This window comes from Mobula birostris, chromosome 7 (assembly GCF_030028105.1).
Source record: "Mobula birostris isolate sMobBir1 chromosome 7, sMobBir1.hap1, whole genome shotgun sequence".
Classification (NCBI taxonomy): Eukaryota; Metazoa; Chordata; class Chondrichthyes; order Myliobatiformes; family Myliobatidae; genus Mobula; species Mobula birostris.
The window spans coordinates 179,897,866-179,914,706 of record NC_092376.1 but is presented as its reverse complement, the minus strand read 5'-3'; the positions used below and the strand labels follow the sequence as shown (position 1 = coordinate 179,914,706).

The window sequence follows — 16,841 nt, the reverse complement described above, 5'->3', positions numbered from 1 at the left end:
TAAGTGATAATATGAACCACTATACCAATTAAATAAACTTCTTGATATCCCAGTGTTAAATCATGGCATCCGACTATAACTGAATTACTCTGAAGGTAAAAGAACAACAGTTGGATAGCTAAATGCACGCAAGGAGTTTATAGCATGAACATTCACAGGTTGCGCGGACAACAGTTACGCATTAGAGCAAACTCCTAGTAAGACGCTATTATATATTGATACTGCCATCAGGACATCCCTGTGACTTATGCAACTAAAGAATCATATTTGAAGAGCTAACACTGCGGCGGTTTAGGAAGTAATGGAGACAACTTTTTTAGGTGTATAGTTTCCCCCCAAAAGCAGCATGAAATGACAAGTGATCCGTTTTAAAATGCTCATTCAAGACTATGCATAATCGTCATTGTTACTCTAATTTTGCTAGAAGGACTTCGTAAGGTTTATTTACTACTTGACCCCACAGACACTTATAAGAGTAAACGGTTTATCCAAGCACCATGTTCAGTAAAAGTTATTTCCCCGAATGGTCACATGGTCAGAACTCTCCCAGTCGTCCCATGGGTCTTGTACAACTGCCTCTACAATAGCATTAAACCAGTAAGATATAACTCAATGTATGTCTGTATGTGTGTGTGTGTGTGTGTGTGTGTGTGTGTGTGTGTGTGTGTGTCTGTGTATGTGTATGCGTTTGTGCGTGCGTGTGTTTGTGTGTGTGTTTAGGGGGGGCGGGGGGGGGGGAAGGCCGTTCAGCAGGTAAGATAAACTGTGGAGCGTGCTCCAGATGTAGCGAAAGCCGTCCTTAAATTGGCAGACAGCTTAATGGAGCACCTTCGCCAAAAGCTGACCTTTCCGGATATGAACGTTTTAATTCCGATTCCCATTGTCACCTGCCTATCAGATCCCCCTACGTCCCCTCCTCCCTTCTTTGCTCCGGTGGTCCACTTCCCCCCGTGGTTTCAGCTATAATTGTCTAGATTTACTTCTTTCCTTCACCCACCTTTATATTCTGCCGACTTCCCTTTCGTTTCTACTCCTGAAGAAGTGTCTCGGCCTGAAACGTCGACTCTTTATTCACTTCTATAGATGCTGCCTGGCCTACTAAGTTCCTCCAAGATTTTCTGTACTTTGCATAATATTTTCATTTGTTATGGAATTAAATTAAGGTGGGAAAACAAGAAGTTTAGCTATCATCATCATCATCATCATGGCTTCGTCTGTGTAAGTAGACAATGGAGGCGCCCCTCGGGGCGCAGACCGGGGCGCTGAATATGGAGATCCTGGGCTGCCCAGACACCAAGATCCCCCTCTCGGCCTCTCCGATGTGGTCCAAAGGAATGCAAAGCAGTCCATTTGGCATCAGCTTGGCTGCAGGAGCTGTCGGGAGGTGACGTGATACGTCATCCAACCACCGGGCTCCACTCCGGATTTGTGTAGAGTTTACTCCTTAGCCATCTCTTCTCCCGAAGATACCCACAAGGCAGTGGGATCCGTAACCCTGGATAGGGGCCCATACCGGGTATTGTCAGCCGGAGCCAGCTGAGCCCGGGACTCGTGTAAAGCAGGATCGTCACGCCCTGTAGTAGTGACGTATGGAGCCACTACTCACTACCTTTAATTTACCTAGAATATGAGAGAAAAGTGATTTACAAACAGATGCATATGAATTTCTTTTCGAGAAGGCAAGTGGAGCACTGGTATTTTCAGCCTCTGTATCTGGTAGGTCAGATTATATTTAATGTGGAGATGAACTGAAGGTGATAGGGGACTAGCATCGAAGTGGCCAGCATTGATTAGCAACGATTTCATTAAATAATTGGAGAGGCTTGCAAGGCCTTGAGGTGCGCTCCTTTAATTTTCTTCCCTTCGTATACTTTTGAACAGGTCTGATTTTAGGGGTCGTGGTGCGGGAGCAGGTAGCTGGCGGGAGATGAGAATAAAGATTGCCTATCGGATATTGAGCAAGTTTGGAGGGATATAAGTAGAACAAGATGAATATGGCTGGTTAGTAAATGGAAACAAAAACCCAAAACGGTGCAGTAGTGAAAGTTTCAAAATAACACACAAAATCACGTAGACTTCGGAAACATTGCCCAGTGTGTTCGCAGCAGAATATAGCTACACAGCGACTGTGCTAGAAAACTTCACTAAAAAGTTGTCTGGAAATAAAATTAGGGTAGAAAATACATTTTTACCGCGAGATCTATCTACTCTGCGGGCTACCTTAGTATCATGGTTGTTCACAAAAAACACGTGATTCAAAATAAAGCATGTGATCATTTTCTTCTCTGTTTAAAATCACTCACCTCTGAAATACTGTATTTTTCAGAATTCACCATTTCTGTATTTTCCTTCCCGATAGACTCGTTCAGCGCAAAATTATTTTCTGCAGAAGTTCTACAGCTATTGGGGACAATGCAGTCTCTTTTGATAGACTGTAATGTCGAACATGACTCGTAACGGAATCTCTGGGAGAGAGGATCGCCCCCAAACACTTCAATATAGTTCGGCTGTATCTGAAGGCTTTTACTGGCCTTCTGAATTCCATTCAAAGAACTTCTTGATTCAAAGCAACAAGTACCCACGAAATGGTGCTGGTATACTATACCGTTCCTGTTTTTGTGAACTTTCACGGCGAGGATGATTAAAATTATGAAGAAAAGGCTTGATACTATTCCCAAAGCTATTACCAAAGAAAGGCTCAGTTCAGAAGTAAATGTCGGATCTGACGACGAACTGCTGACTCTGGAGAACGTTTCACTATCAGTCCCAACGACAGACAACATTATGGTCACTGTGGCAGAGAGAGATGGAGTTCCATTATCTTTTACTACAACCACCAGTCTTTGACTAGAGGCATCTCTGTTCAAAATACGGCGGATCGTCCAAACTTCACCAGTTTCCGCAGAAATAGTGAAAAGGTTACGATGGGTAGCCTGAACAATATCGTAAGAGAGTCGAGCATTCTGACCAGCGTCGTCATCAGTGGCCGACACTTTAACAACCAATGATCCTGGTTCTGCCAACCTGGATATTGTTTCTATTGCTGTTGGCCCGTATTCGGGTAAAGGATGTGTAATCACTGGAGCATTATCATTCTGATCAAGGATAACAACGTTCACAGAAGCATTATCTTTCAGCGCTGGCTCCCCAGAATCCCGCACTTGAACATGAATCTGGAAGCTTTTCAACTGCTCATAGTCAAAAGATCTCCGAGCGCAGATGACACCGCTCGCTGAATTAATTGAAACAAAGGAGGCAATTGAGAAATTCTGAACCTGAGACTCCACAACAGAAAATTTCAAGAGGGAATTATTTCCAGTATCTGCATCGAAGGCTGTCAACGAGAATATGGAAGCCCCAATAATGTTGTTTTCCATAACATTTGCTGTATAGATTGACCGTGAAAACTTTGGAGCGTTGTCATTTATATCCGTAACCTCTACCCGGACTGTTTTCTTTGAAGTGAGAGGAGCGTCCCCTGCGTCCATGCATATAATAGTAATATCATACATCGGGGTACTTTCGCGATCCAGCAAATGCTCTGTAAGAATTCTGTAATAGTTCTTAGTGGAGGAATCCAGCTTAAAGGATAACTGATTTGAAATGTGACATTGTACCTGACCATTCCGTCCCGAATCTTTGTCTTCTGCACTGAAGAGAGCTACGATAGTCCCAATGGGAGAGTTCTCTGGAACTTTGCTTGAGGAAGACCGTAATGTCACCTCCGGTGCGTTATCATTCACGTCGGTGACTGCCACTATCACGTCACAGTACTCGGTTAAGGAGCCAGCACCCTTATCAATTGCCTGTATGTTAATCTCCAGGATATTGCTGACTTCATAGTCCAGCTTCCCTTTGAGTCTGATTTGACCAGTTTTGGAATTCAGATCAAAAAGTTTACGGGCTGCAGCAGAAATATGACTACTAAAAGAGTATGTTATCTCTCCATTGATACCCTCATCCAGGTCAGTGGCGTTTAATGTCATTATCAGTGTACCCTTTGGTGCATTTTCTAGCATACTAACCCTGTAAACCGACTGAGAAAACACAGGCGCGTTGTCGTTCGCGTCCCTCACTGTTACTACAATCTGAACCGTTCCTGATCGCGGAGGCAAGCCACCGTCCTTGGCTGTTAAGGTTAAAATATATTTTGATGTTATTTCTCTGTCCAAGGGTTTCTGTAACAACAACACTGGCCACTTGCCTTTTCCACTGCGCATTTGTATGTCCAGAGTGAAATAATCATTACGCTGTAGCTGGTAGCTTTGCAAAGCGTTATTACCAATATCAGGATCCAGTGCCGGTTCAAGAGGAAATCGCGTTCCCGGTGCGGCAGACTCAGAGATGTTAAGACTGAACTGGCTTTTTTGGAAACAAGGAGCATTGTCATTTACATCGAGAACTTCCACTTCCACCTGGTACAGGCTCAAGGGTTTTTCAAGCACAATATCCAACGATAAGCGACAATCGAGCTTCGACCCACAAAGCTGCTCCCTATCGATAATTTCCTTCACAAATAAAACCCCATTCTCCAACTTCACGTCAAAATAGAGCTTCCTTGGACTGGGCGCAACCCGCAATCTACGAGCCGAGAGCTGCTTCAAATCTAAATCTAAATCGGCCGCGATATTCCCAACAAAGGCTCCCGGTTGCAATTCTTCGGGGACTGAATAGCGAATCTGACCAGACACTATATCCCACAGGTTGAACACACAAAGCATCAATTGGCATTTCAGCAACCAATATATTTTATATCTCATTTCCAGTAGTAGTCATTCCAATGGTTTCAGGCCCTGATTGTATACTTCATTGTCCTTTTAGCCATTTATTGCTAAACTGAACAAAGGCGATACATAAAATACAAGGGTATTTTTCGAATCGTTCGACTTACTTCATTAGGGTACCCGCAGTCTGACTGCAATTGCTCCAGTATTCTTGCAATAATGTCACGAAGCTGCTGGTGCTTCAGCTTTCACAATACCTAGTTCTACGTGATGACGGCTGAGTCATGAAGGGGGTTGTCCGGATCACTGAGCACATCTCAGCTTCTGGTTGGTGGAGAAACTTATTGATATTCCACCATCAGAAATATGCCCCTTCCTTAAAGCAAGACATGCGCGGGCAGTATTTATTGTTGCACAATGGAAATTTCTTTTAACATTGATCATTTTTTCCTGTCTACCTCGTGTTCTGTCGATGCGCAACTATAGTTAGATTAATATTTTAAAGAATAAGTATGAAGAACATATTGGGGAGGGGGTAGGAGTGGAATATGCGAATGCATGGTGCTCAAGAATGTAAATCTATTATGCATGTGCCTACGATGATTGATTCTTGATTTTCCAGTAATATTATTTTGATATGTCAAACAAGAAAGATGGCTATTTTTATGTATTCAAGAATAAATTGTCACTCGATTTTATTGAGACAGTGAAAATTAAGGTAGTATATTATTTGGACGAGCTATCATCAAACGAATAATCTAGTGACGTATAATAACTGCAGTCTTTCTAAATCTGAAATAAAGCCAGAAAATTATGGAAACACTCAGTCCACTAAGCATAAAGTCCGGAAAGGCAATGCTACGTTTGTGTCAGAAAGAACACATTCGTAAATATGGTTTTGTCCACTCATGACGTCAATCCTAAATGTCTGCTCTGAAGTCTAACGGCTGTTTTCTTTGATGCTAAAGTTTGAACTGTGACCATACAACTTCAGATTACAATATATATCAACTATTAAAAGCTTTGAAAACAGCCGCGGAGAGAGAACATGATAAATGGAAGAACTGTAGTCATTGTAAAACTGTAGAACTGTGGAACTGATTTGGTGATTATTAAGCTGAAGGGACAATGTGAAGAAGGGTTGTGCGGACATCTTACATTTGGTCAGTGTCAGTGTGAGAATGTAGCTGCAATAATTTTCCATCTGAGACGATTTTACGGAGGTGTGCTTCCTGTGCTCTTTCTGATACAGAGTGACACGGATAATTTAGAGATACTCTGAACCTCAAGATAGTATTGTACAATTCTAAACATTGACAAATGTGGACTAAGTGGCTAAAGAGATTAAGGGAACGGGGAATAATTTGTAAGTTTCAAATAGGAAATACATATATGTAAAATGAGTTATATATAGCTATATAATAGGCTATAAAATGAAAGAACGTTCTGAAATGTTCAGAAAGTAATGTAGAAGAAATGTACCTCGTGAAATAATCGATAGTGTAGTGTGAAACGTGTTGCTTTTAATGTGGTTTAATTAGCGACCTGCTCATTTACTCATTCGGACTCTGCAATTCACCCGAGGCCATCCAGATCTCTGCTTCCGGAAATTGTGCTTCTCGGCTTTTTAACCTAGTTTTGAGAACTTACGACCAAAATGTACTCCTTTTCCTTCCTCTCCAAGTCACACTAGCGTGGCAGTTTTACAGTTACATTGTTTGGCAATTTTGTTTTACCACAGAGATGTTAAGCATATCGTGAAAATATGTGAGTAGTCCTCGCATGTTTTGCAGTAAGTTCGGTGGTTACTTACGTACAGATAGGAGAATTACGCAGAGGATATTCAGAATGTGTATTCTTTTTCCATTTTGCTCCCATAAGGTGAAGCTGCTTTGTCTGGGACAAGAATGAGTGTGTTATCCAATTATTTTTGAATCAATAGCTGATGAGTCTATAAATGAGCACGCTTACCTGCGAGTAGTAGGCTCTCCAGCCCTGTATTTTGTGGATGTATATACCGAAAGAGTTTCTGGATAGGTTTAAACACTTCAGACTTCAGCAGTCTCGAAACGCCATCGAAACTTTAATTGTCAATAAAGCTTTTCTTTTAGCTTTGTCAGTATCATAGTTGCCACGGCCACTTAATAGCTTTCAAATATTTATGAAAGCAATTAAATTTAAAAGCAACTAGAAATAAATCAAGTATAATGTCTAAGGAACAATCTTCGAATTGATAAATTCGTTGAAACACCCATAAACAGTCACAGATTTTTTTAATGAATTAGAAAAGCACAGTAATTTTGCTTTCCGTAATTCACTTCAAAATCAATAGGACACTACGCCAGGAAAGTGACGCCATCTTCAGTTATTTCATTACCCTATCATAATAAGGTTAGGACTGTGAATATTTGATCATGAACACACCGTATTAGCCGGTTCAAAACGTTGCTCTAAAGATATTAGTGACACAAGGAACAAATTCCATGACAACCTACTTTCTCTTAGGCAGCGACAAATGCAACTCAAGAATAGGTATGTACCATCACCAACAGCATAGGACTATATAAAATCTAGCTTGAATTGCATTACTGAAGTCTCACCCATTAACACAGCGGTTAACATGACGTTATTCCAGCTCGGGGCGCCGGAATTCGGAGTTCAATTCCATCGCCGTCTGTAAGAAGTCTATACGTCCTCTCCCTTGAAATCAGGGGTTTTCCCTGGAGTTCGGCTTTCCTCACACAGTCCAAAGACCAGTCGGGTAGATTAATTGATCATTGAAAATTGTCCTATGATTCGGTTCGGGTTAAATTGGGGTTGTCGGCTGTTACTGCGGTGCATGACTCGTCGGGCCGAAAGAGCCTACTCCGCCCTGTATCATCAAAGTAGTTAGTTAGTTAATTAATTAGCTAGATTTTACTACCGATAAAGAACTTCAGAACCTGCTGGATGAAATAAAACAGTACACCAGTTGGTTAAAATGTGGGCTTTTACGGCGATGGTCTCACTTTTCGATTCTGTATAACATTTCCCCTATCAGCAATGGGATGACATGGTATTGTAATGGGATAATTTACACTCACTTGGATATGCAACTTCAACATCATTCAAGAACTATGACATTATCTAAGTCATAGCTTTCCTCGTTTTACGCACGACATCAGGGATCTAAATTATTCATTTTCCCCTCAGAATGCATTGCATCAACGTCACCCGAGCTGCTTCAAACCAAATGTCCGCATATGTACCCTGAACGGATCATGGAAACTGAAGCTGGAAGGGACGGTAGTATCCAAGTTTCCACCACACAGATTGTTCCGTCTTGAGAAAAATCTTACTATAATCACTGTCAAAATCCCAGTACATCCAAAAGATATTTGCCGAGGGTGCTTTCAAGGCCAAGGTGATTACAAGAATCAGCACATTGGAGGAAATCAATTTAAGAATGCGGATTACTAGCGTTATCCAGGCTGCGATAACTAAAATGCAACAAGTTGATCTTGAGATTCCTTGAAACTAAAAGACATGTTGTCAATTGAAGAGAATAGAACTTCGGAAACAAAAACGTGCCTGAAATATAATTAAATATGCCCAATCTCCGCTTTTCAACATTTACTTTACGCACAAGGCTCTTTCGATTATAATAAATATGTAAAAGCGTATGTAAGGGGTTTCTTCTTTTATGTTACTGCTAAGGCTAATACAAATGGTTTCTTTGTTATGTTAGAATAAAATAGCTTCTTTCTTAATTTAAGTGCGGAGAAAGTGCTTCTCTATAGCAGCTTGTTTGGGTTATAATTACTGATAGAGAGAACTGTATTCATTTGTTAACCAATTGGGATAGATGTTATTCTTTTTTGTGTGTCTGTAAGCTATTGTTTTCGCGGGCTTTGGGGCAAAAGGCGTGATGGGGACAGAGAGAGGAGAAGCAATGCTGTAAGTTGGGCGACGGAACGGACCCCGAGCGGGAGTCCGAGGACCAGGGTCTTCTGCGAGGAGAGGATACGAGAACGGGAGCGTCTGGTCGATCACCGTGGCTGGTCCCAGGCGGCGGGTAGAGGAGGTCGGAGGAGATCGAATGGTGGAAAGAAGACTCCGTTAATTGAGCTCCAACGGTTCTGCACGAAGTGGTTGAACTCTGATAAGTTTGGCGCCTTTTACTTTCCCTTTTATATTGTATCTCTATGAATTACATAGTTCCGGTAGGATTTATAAAGTGTAATCATCTAATCGCATATGGTGTACTGTCTGTTATTTGGTGGGGTGGGTTACAAACTGATTACCCAGTTTGGCGGGGCCGAAGGCTGCTCCCACTAGACGAAAGCAAGCTGAACGAGCCTAAGGCTTACCAGGGGGCTACGCATAGACACAAGGGAATAGTCAAAATACCATTGTCCTGGAAACAAAGGCTGATATTTTGCGGTGTCTTTTCGGCTTATAAGTTAACTCGAAAGATATTTCATGAGTGTTGTACTTTAGACACTAGACACTAGACACTAGAATACGACAGCACAGTACAGGCCATTCGGCCCTCGATGTTTGCCGACCCATATATTCCTTAAAAAAATGTACCAAACCTACACTACCCCATAAACCTCTATTTTTCTTTCATCCATGTGCCTGTCCAAGAGGCTCTTAAATAACCCTAATGTTTTAGCTTCCACCACAATTCCTGGCAAGTCATTCCACGAACCTCTCTGTAAAAAAGCTTACCGCTGATGTCTCCCCTGAACTTCCCTCCCTTAACTTTGTACATATGCCCGCTGGTGTTTGCTATTCGTGCCCTGGGAAACAGGTACTGGCTATCCACCCTATCTATGCCTCTCATAATCTTGTAGACCTCTATCAAGTCCCCTCTCATCCTTCTACGCTCCAAAGAGAAAAGTCCCAGCTCTGCTAACCTTGCCTCATAAGAATTGTTTTCCAATCCAGGCAACATCCTAGTAAAACTCCTCTGCACCCTCTCCATAGCTTCCACATCCTTCCTTTAATGAGGCGACCAGAACTGAACACAATACTCCAAATGTGGTGTCTCCAGAGATATTTAGATATTTCATTGCCATTTATGGAAAGAGGGAGCACAATTGTTCACAATCGGCACCGACTGACAATTTGATAATAGATTGATAGATTTAAAAAAAAACATTGAGGGATAAGTACTTCCCAGAGTAAGGAGAAGAACTGTTTCCTTAACTAATAACAAACGCGTACGTTACCTCCACGCAGAGAACACGCATAACCGACAAAACTAACGCGGCAGAGCCAATAACGTCCTTCGTAGCTATGTTTGCGCACTCATCATAAATCAAGATAGTTGAAAACCACAGGCTTGTCGCAGATACCAAAGTGCCACAGAGCATGCCACAACTAACAAGATTACAATACACATCGGGAAATTGCTTACGCTTTCTAATGTTATATCAAAACCGTCTGCAATGTCTTTCTAAAATGCATTTTTATTATATTCTGTATATTTTTAGTCATAATATTAAAACCTCTTGAAAATTATAATTAACAAAAATATATACAGAGAAATTTCATAGCATATTAACTTAAAATAAACACCGCAGAAACTTAAGAGTTCCACTGTAAGATACTGCAACATGTCTCTGCCTCCAGCAAACAGCAGAAGTGCGCTTTTCAGATTTTATCTTTTTTTAAAATTTCTTATCGATACACTCATTCAGAACAATATTCTTTGTTCTGGACGAAATATGTATCTTGGAGTGCATGCATTGTGCCTTCGTCGACTGCAGCATCGAACATGATCCATACCGTAAGTTTTGAGAGCGGATATTAAATAGATCAAATGCCTTAGATGGAATATAGAGGCATCAGAAAGATTATTCTGTACAACTTCGACCATGTATAGAGATTGCGTAAGTTCCAGCGTTTTCTGATTTATATTTGGAACCGGTACTCGAAAGCGTTTCCTGAGTACGAGTGCATGGTAGCATGATTCCGTACATGAAGAATGATTTCCTAATAGGAGGAATTTTCGCGATCCAGAGTCTACGTAATAACAAGTCTATAATTGTTATTAACTCGAGTACAAAGGGCGTTTGCTTTAGTAGGTAACACTGCACCTGTCCATGTCTGTTTTCTTCCGAGTCTTTATCCTCCGTGCCGTACCGAACGAATCAATAAAAGTACCACTCTGAATGGTATCGGGAACAGTCACTGACAAAGGCTCCAACAGCACCTCAGGTACATTACCGTGCACGCCAACAATTTCCACGAATACCCCACAATTGCTCCTGAACCATAATCCGCCGCCTGCATGTTAAAATCAAAGTCCTTGCTCTCCTCGTAACCTAAATACCTCTTGACTCAGATTTCGGCAGTTTCTGTATCCACAACAAAAAAATTCCCGTGCTTTCGGCGAATTATGTACACCGGAGGAATACAGAATGTTACCACCCATCGCAATCACCATCCAAATCAATGGCATTGAAGATGATGTTCAAGGTTCCTGTGTGTGTGAATCCCAATAGATATACTGTACTTTATAAAAATCAGCGGAGGGAAATAAGGCGCGGTCGCTTACATCCTTCACTACGATTGTAATCTGATTATAATGTGCACCGCACATTGCAGGCTTTAGGTCATCTTTGGCTATCAGTGGTGCTCTTTGTGCTGTTATGTTTTCTCCATGCAAGTGACGTCGCAGCAGCAATACCAGGAGCTTCCCTTCCCAGTGTTCAATCGTAGTTCCAGAAACAAAATAATCCTTCGGAAGAAGGCGATGGAGATGTAAACGGCTTGTACGCATTCTCGAGAAGGAATCGCATCCCCTGTTCCCCAGTCTCCGAGATTTCGAGCCGATTCTGGAAAAGTAGAAGCATTGTCATATAACGGGGAATGTCCTCTTCAACCGGATGCAAAACTCATTCTCATTCCCATCAGAGAAGAGGCAACGGAGCAACCATGCCAGAAACACCAGTCGTAAAAACTGTTACTTTCCCCAAGCAGTTAGGCTGATTAACACCTCCACCCGCTGATCCACAGCACCACACCCCGCACCACCACGACCTTATCACTTTCGGTTAGAGTCACCTCATGTACAAAGACTGCTCTACCTTGTTGTGGAGCAGAGCGTAAGTTTGTAAAGCTGGCGGGAGCAAAGGATGTTGGGAATGGCGAGTGTGGAGCGTCGCGGGAGCGGGTGGCAGAGAAGAGTGACAGGAATGGAAGGTGGCGCAGTAACAAGACACGCCCGGCTCTGAGACACCAGGCAAGGCCATTTGATTCAAAATAATTGGTCTACTGACTAATACAGAATATTTTTCTGGTGCTTCCCTCACCCTCCCCTCTCCCTTCTCCCTGTCCCTTCCCAATATCATTCCACAACAGGGAAAATGTAGCAACGACACTTACACTACATTGTAAGTGTTAGCAGTTTATGGAGCCTTTCAAATAGCCATTCATATCTACGATCCTGATTTATGTGGTAGTTCATATTAATATTGAAGATTCAAGATAGTTTAATGTCAGTTTCTGTACGCAAGTACAAAGGAGACGGAAATAACTGTTACTGCGTATCCAATTCAGCAGGAAGAAAACAAAACACACAAAATATAAATAACGTGATAACAATAAAAATCATAATAAATATGTAAACCTCCCACCGCGGCTTGGCTCATTAGCTAACTCTGGCTAACAGTTACGGGACTGAGCATCGCATGGGAAACGGTGAGAAGGCAACCCTCGATAGAAACATAGAAAACCTACAGCACAATACAGGCCTTTCGGCCCACGATGCCGTGCCGAACATATTCTTATTTTAAAAATTACCTTGGGTTACACATAGCCCTTTATTTTTCTAAGCTCCATGTACCTATCCAGGAGTCTCTTAAAAGACCCTATCGTATCCACCTCCATCACCGTCGCCGGCAGTCCATTCCACACGCTGACCACCCTTTGCGTAAACAAACTTACCCCTGACATCTCCTCTGTACCTACTCCCAAGCACCTTAAACCTATGCCCTCTTTGGGCAGCCATTTCAGCCCTGGGAAAAAGCCGCTGACTATGCACACGATCAATGCCTCTCATCATCTTATACACCTCTATCAGGTCACGTCTCATCCTCCGTCGCTCCAAGGAGAAAAGGCCAAGTTCACTCAACCTATTCTCATAGGGCATGCTCCCCATTCCTGGCAACATCCTGGTAAATCTTCTCTGCACCCTTTCTATAGTTTCCACATATTTCCTGTAGTGAGGTGACCAGAAATGAGCACAGTACTCAAAGTGGGGTCCGACCAGGGTGCTATGAAGCTGTAACATGAACACTCGGCTCTTAAATTCAATCCCACGGTTGATGAAGGGTAATGCAGCGTGTGCGTTTTTAACCGCAGAGTCAATATGCGCACCAGCTTTGAGCGTCCTATGGACTCGGAGCACAAGATCCCTCTGATACTACAAACTGCCAAGAGTAGTACCATTAATACTATATTCTGCCATCATATTTGACCAACCAAAATGAACCACCTCACACTTATCTAGATTGAACTCCTTCTGTTGAACTTCTCAGCCCAGTTTTGCATTCTATCAATGTCCCGCTGTAACCGCTGACAGTCCTCTACACTATCCACAACATCGCCAATCTTTGTGTCAGCAGCAAATTTATTAATCCATCCCTCCACTTCCTCATCCAGGTCATTTATAAAATCACGAAGAGAAGGGGTCCCAGATCAGATCCTTGAGGCACACCACTGGTCACCTATATCCATGCAAAATATGAGCCATCTACAACCTCACTTTTCCTTCTGTGGGCAAGCCAATTCCGGATACACAAAGCTAGGTTATCTTGGATCCCATGCCTCCTTACTTTCACAATAAACCTTGCATGGGGTACCTTATCAAATAGAACATACAACATAGAATAGTACAGCACAGTACAGGCCCTTCGGCCCACAATGTTGCGCAGATCCTCAAACCCTGCCTCCCATATAAGCCCCCACCTTAGATTCCTCCATATACCTGTCTAGTAGTCTCTTAAACTTCACTAGTGTATCTGCCTCCACCACTGACTCAGGCAGTGCATTCCACGCACCAACCACTCTCTGAGTAAAAAACCTTCCTCTAATATCCCCCTTGAACTTCCCACCCCTTACCTTAAAGTCATATCCACTTGTATTGAGCAGTGGTGCCCTGGGGAAGAGGCGCTGGCTATCCACTCTATCTATTGCTCTTATTATCTTGTACACCTCTATCATGTCTCCTCTCATCTTCCTTCTCTCCAAAGAGTAAAGCCCTAGCTCCCTTAATCTCTGATCATAATGCATACTTTCTAAACCAGGCAGCATCCTGGTAAATCTCCTCTGTACCCTTTTCAATGATTCCACATAATTTCTATAGTGAGGTGACCAGAACTGGACACAATACTCCAAGTGTGGCCTAACCAGAGTTTTATAGAGCTGCATCATTACATCGCGACTCCTAAACTCTATCCCTCGACTTATGAAAGCTAACACCCCATAAGCTTTCTTAACTACCCTATCCACCTGTGAGGCAACTTTCAGGGATCGGTGGACATGTACCCCAAGATCCCTCTGCTCCTCCACACTACCAAGTATCCTGCCATTTACTTTGTACTCTGCCTTGGAGTTTGTCCTTCCAAAGTGTACCACCTTACACTTCTCCGGGTTGAACTCCATCTGCCACTTCTCAGCCCACTTCTGCATCCTGTCAATGTCTCTCTGCAATCCTTGACAATCCTCTACACTATCTACAACACCATCACCCTTTGTGTCGTCTGCAAACTTGCCAACCCACCCTTCTACCTCCATATCCAGGTCGTTAATAAAAATCACGAAAAGTAGAGGTCCCAGAACAGATCCTTGTGGGACACCACTAGTCACAATCCTCCAATCTGAATATACTCCCTCCACCACCACCCTCTGCCTTCTGCAGGCTAGCCAATTCTGAATCCACCTGGCCAAACTTCATTGGATCCCATGCCTTCTAATTTTCTGAATAAGCCTACCGTGTGGAACCTTGGCAAATGCCTTACTAAAATCCATATAGATCACATCCACTGCACTACCCTCATCTATATGCCTGGTCACATCCTCAAAGAACTCTATCAGGCTTGTTAGACACGATCTGCCCTTCACAAAGCCATGCTGACTGCCCTTGATCAGACCATGATTCTCTAAATGCCTATAGATCCTATCTCTAAGAATCTTTTCCAACAGCTTTCCCACCACAGACGTAAGGCTCACTGGTCTATGATTACCCGGACTATCCCTACTTCATTTTTTGAACAAGGGAACAACATTCGCCTCCCTCCAGTCCTCCGGTACCATTCCCGTGGACAACGAGGACATAAAGATCCTAGCCAGAGGCTCAACAATCTCTTCTCTCGCCTCGTGGAGCAGCCGGGGGAATATTCCGTCAGGCCCCGGGGACTTATCTGTCCTAATGTATTTTAACAACTCCAACACCTCCTCTTCCTTAATATCAGCATACTCCAGAACATCAATCTCACTCATATTGTCCTCACCATCATCAAGTTCCCTCTCATTGGTGACTACCGAAGAGAAGAATTCATTGAGGACCTCGCTCACTTCCACAGCCTCCAGGCACACCTTCCCACCTTTATCTCTAATCGGTCCTACCTTCACTCCTGTCATCCTTTTTTTCTTCACATAATTGAAGAATGCCTTGGGGTTTTCCTTTACCCTACTCGCCAAGGCCTTCTCATGCCCCCTTCTTGCTCTTCTCAGCCCCTTCTTAAGCTCCTTTCTTGCTTCCCTATATTCCTCAATAGACCCATCTGATCCTTGCTTCCTAAGCCTCATGTATGCTGCCTTCTTCCTCTTGACTAGATTTTCCACCTCACTTGTCACCCATGGTTCTTTCAACCTACCATTCTTTATCTTCCTCACCGGGACAAATTTATCCCTTACATCCCGCAAGAGATCTCTAAACATCGACCACACGTCCATAGTACATTTCCCTGCAAAAACATCATCTCAATTCACACCTGCAAGCTCTAGCCTTATAGCCTCATAATTTGCCTTTCCCCAATAAAAAATTTTCCTGTCCTCTTTGATTCAATCCTTTTCCATGATAATTATAAATGCCAGGGACCGGTGGTCACTGTCCCCCAGATGCTCACCCACTGAGAGATCTGTGACCTGACCCGGTTCATTACCTAGTACTAGATCTAGTATGGCATTCCCCCTGGTCGGCCTGTCCACATACTGTGATAGGAATACATCCTGGACACACTTAACAATTTCTGCCCCATTTGAACCCTTAGAACTAATCAGGTGCCAATCAATATTAGGGAAGTTAAAGTCACCCATGATAACATCCCTGTTATTTTTGCACCTTTCAAAAATCTGCCTCCCAATCTGCTCCTCTGTATCTCTGCTACTACCAGGGGGCCTATAGAATACCCCCAGTAGAGTAACTGCTCCATTCCTGTTCCTGACTTCCACCCATATTGACTCAAAAGAGGATCCTGCTACATTACCCACCCTTTATGTAGCTGTAATAGTATCCCTGACCAGTAATGCCACCCCTCCTCCCCTTTTTCCTCCCTCTCTATCCCTTTTAAAGCACTGAAATCCAGGAATATTGAGAATCCATTCCTGCCGTGGTGCCAGCCAAGTCTCTGTAATGGCCACTACATCATAATTCCATGTATGTATCCAAGCTCTCAGTTCATCACCTTTGTTCCTGTTGCTTCTTACATGGAGGTACACACATTTCAGCCCTTCTACCTTACTGTCTTTACACTGTTTATTCTGCTTCTCTTTCCTCAAAGCCTCTCTGTATGTTAGATCTGGCTTTACTCCATGCACTTCTTTCACTGCTCTATCGCTCTGGGTCCCATCCCCCTCGCAAATTAGTTTAACCCCTCCCGAACCATGCTAGCAAACCTACCTGCAAGGATATTGCTCTCTCTCGAGTTCAGGTGCAACCCATCCAATCTGTACAGGTCCCACCTTCCCCAGAAGAGATCCCAATGATCTAAAAATCTAAAACCCTGCTCCCTGCACCAACTCCTCAGCCACGCATTCAACTGCCATCTCCTCCAATTCTTACCATCTCTGTCAGGTAGCACTGGCAGCAATCCTGAGAACGTCACCCTTGAGGTCCTGTTC

General features: G+C 43.0%; 1 protein-coding gene across 1 annotated transcript in view; it reads right to left on the bottom strand.

The window, feature by feature from the left end:
- Positions 1–11,496, bottom strand: part of LOC140201019 (protocadherin Fat 4-like) — a 54,861-nt gene extending 43,365 nt beyond the window's left edge. Inside the window, exons 1-3 of the mRNA XM_072264654.1 lie at positions 11,272–11,496; positions 5,883–5,967; positions 2,304–4,690 (exon numbers count right to left, since the gene is read on the bottom strand). Of these exons, the coding sequence (XP_072120755.1) occupies positions 2,304–4,690; positions 5,883–5,967; positions 11,272–11,496 (2,697 nt within the window). The remainder of the gene's footprint in view (positions 1–2,303; positions 4,691–5,882; positions 5,968–11,271) is intronic.
- Positions 11,497–16,841: the final 5,345 nt, after the last annotated feature.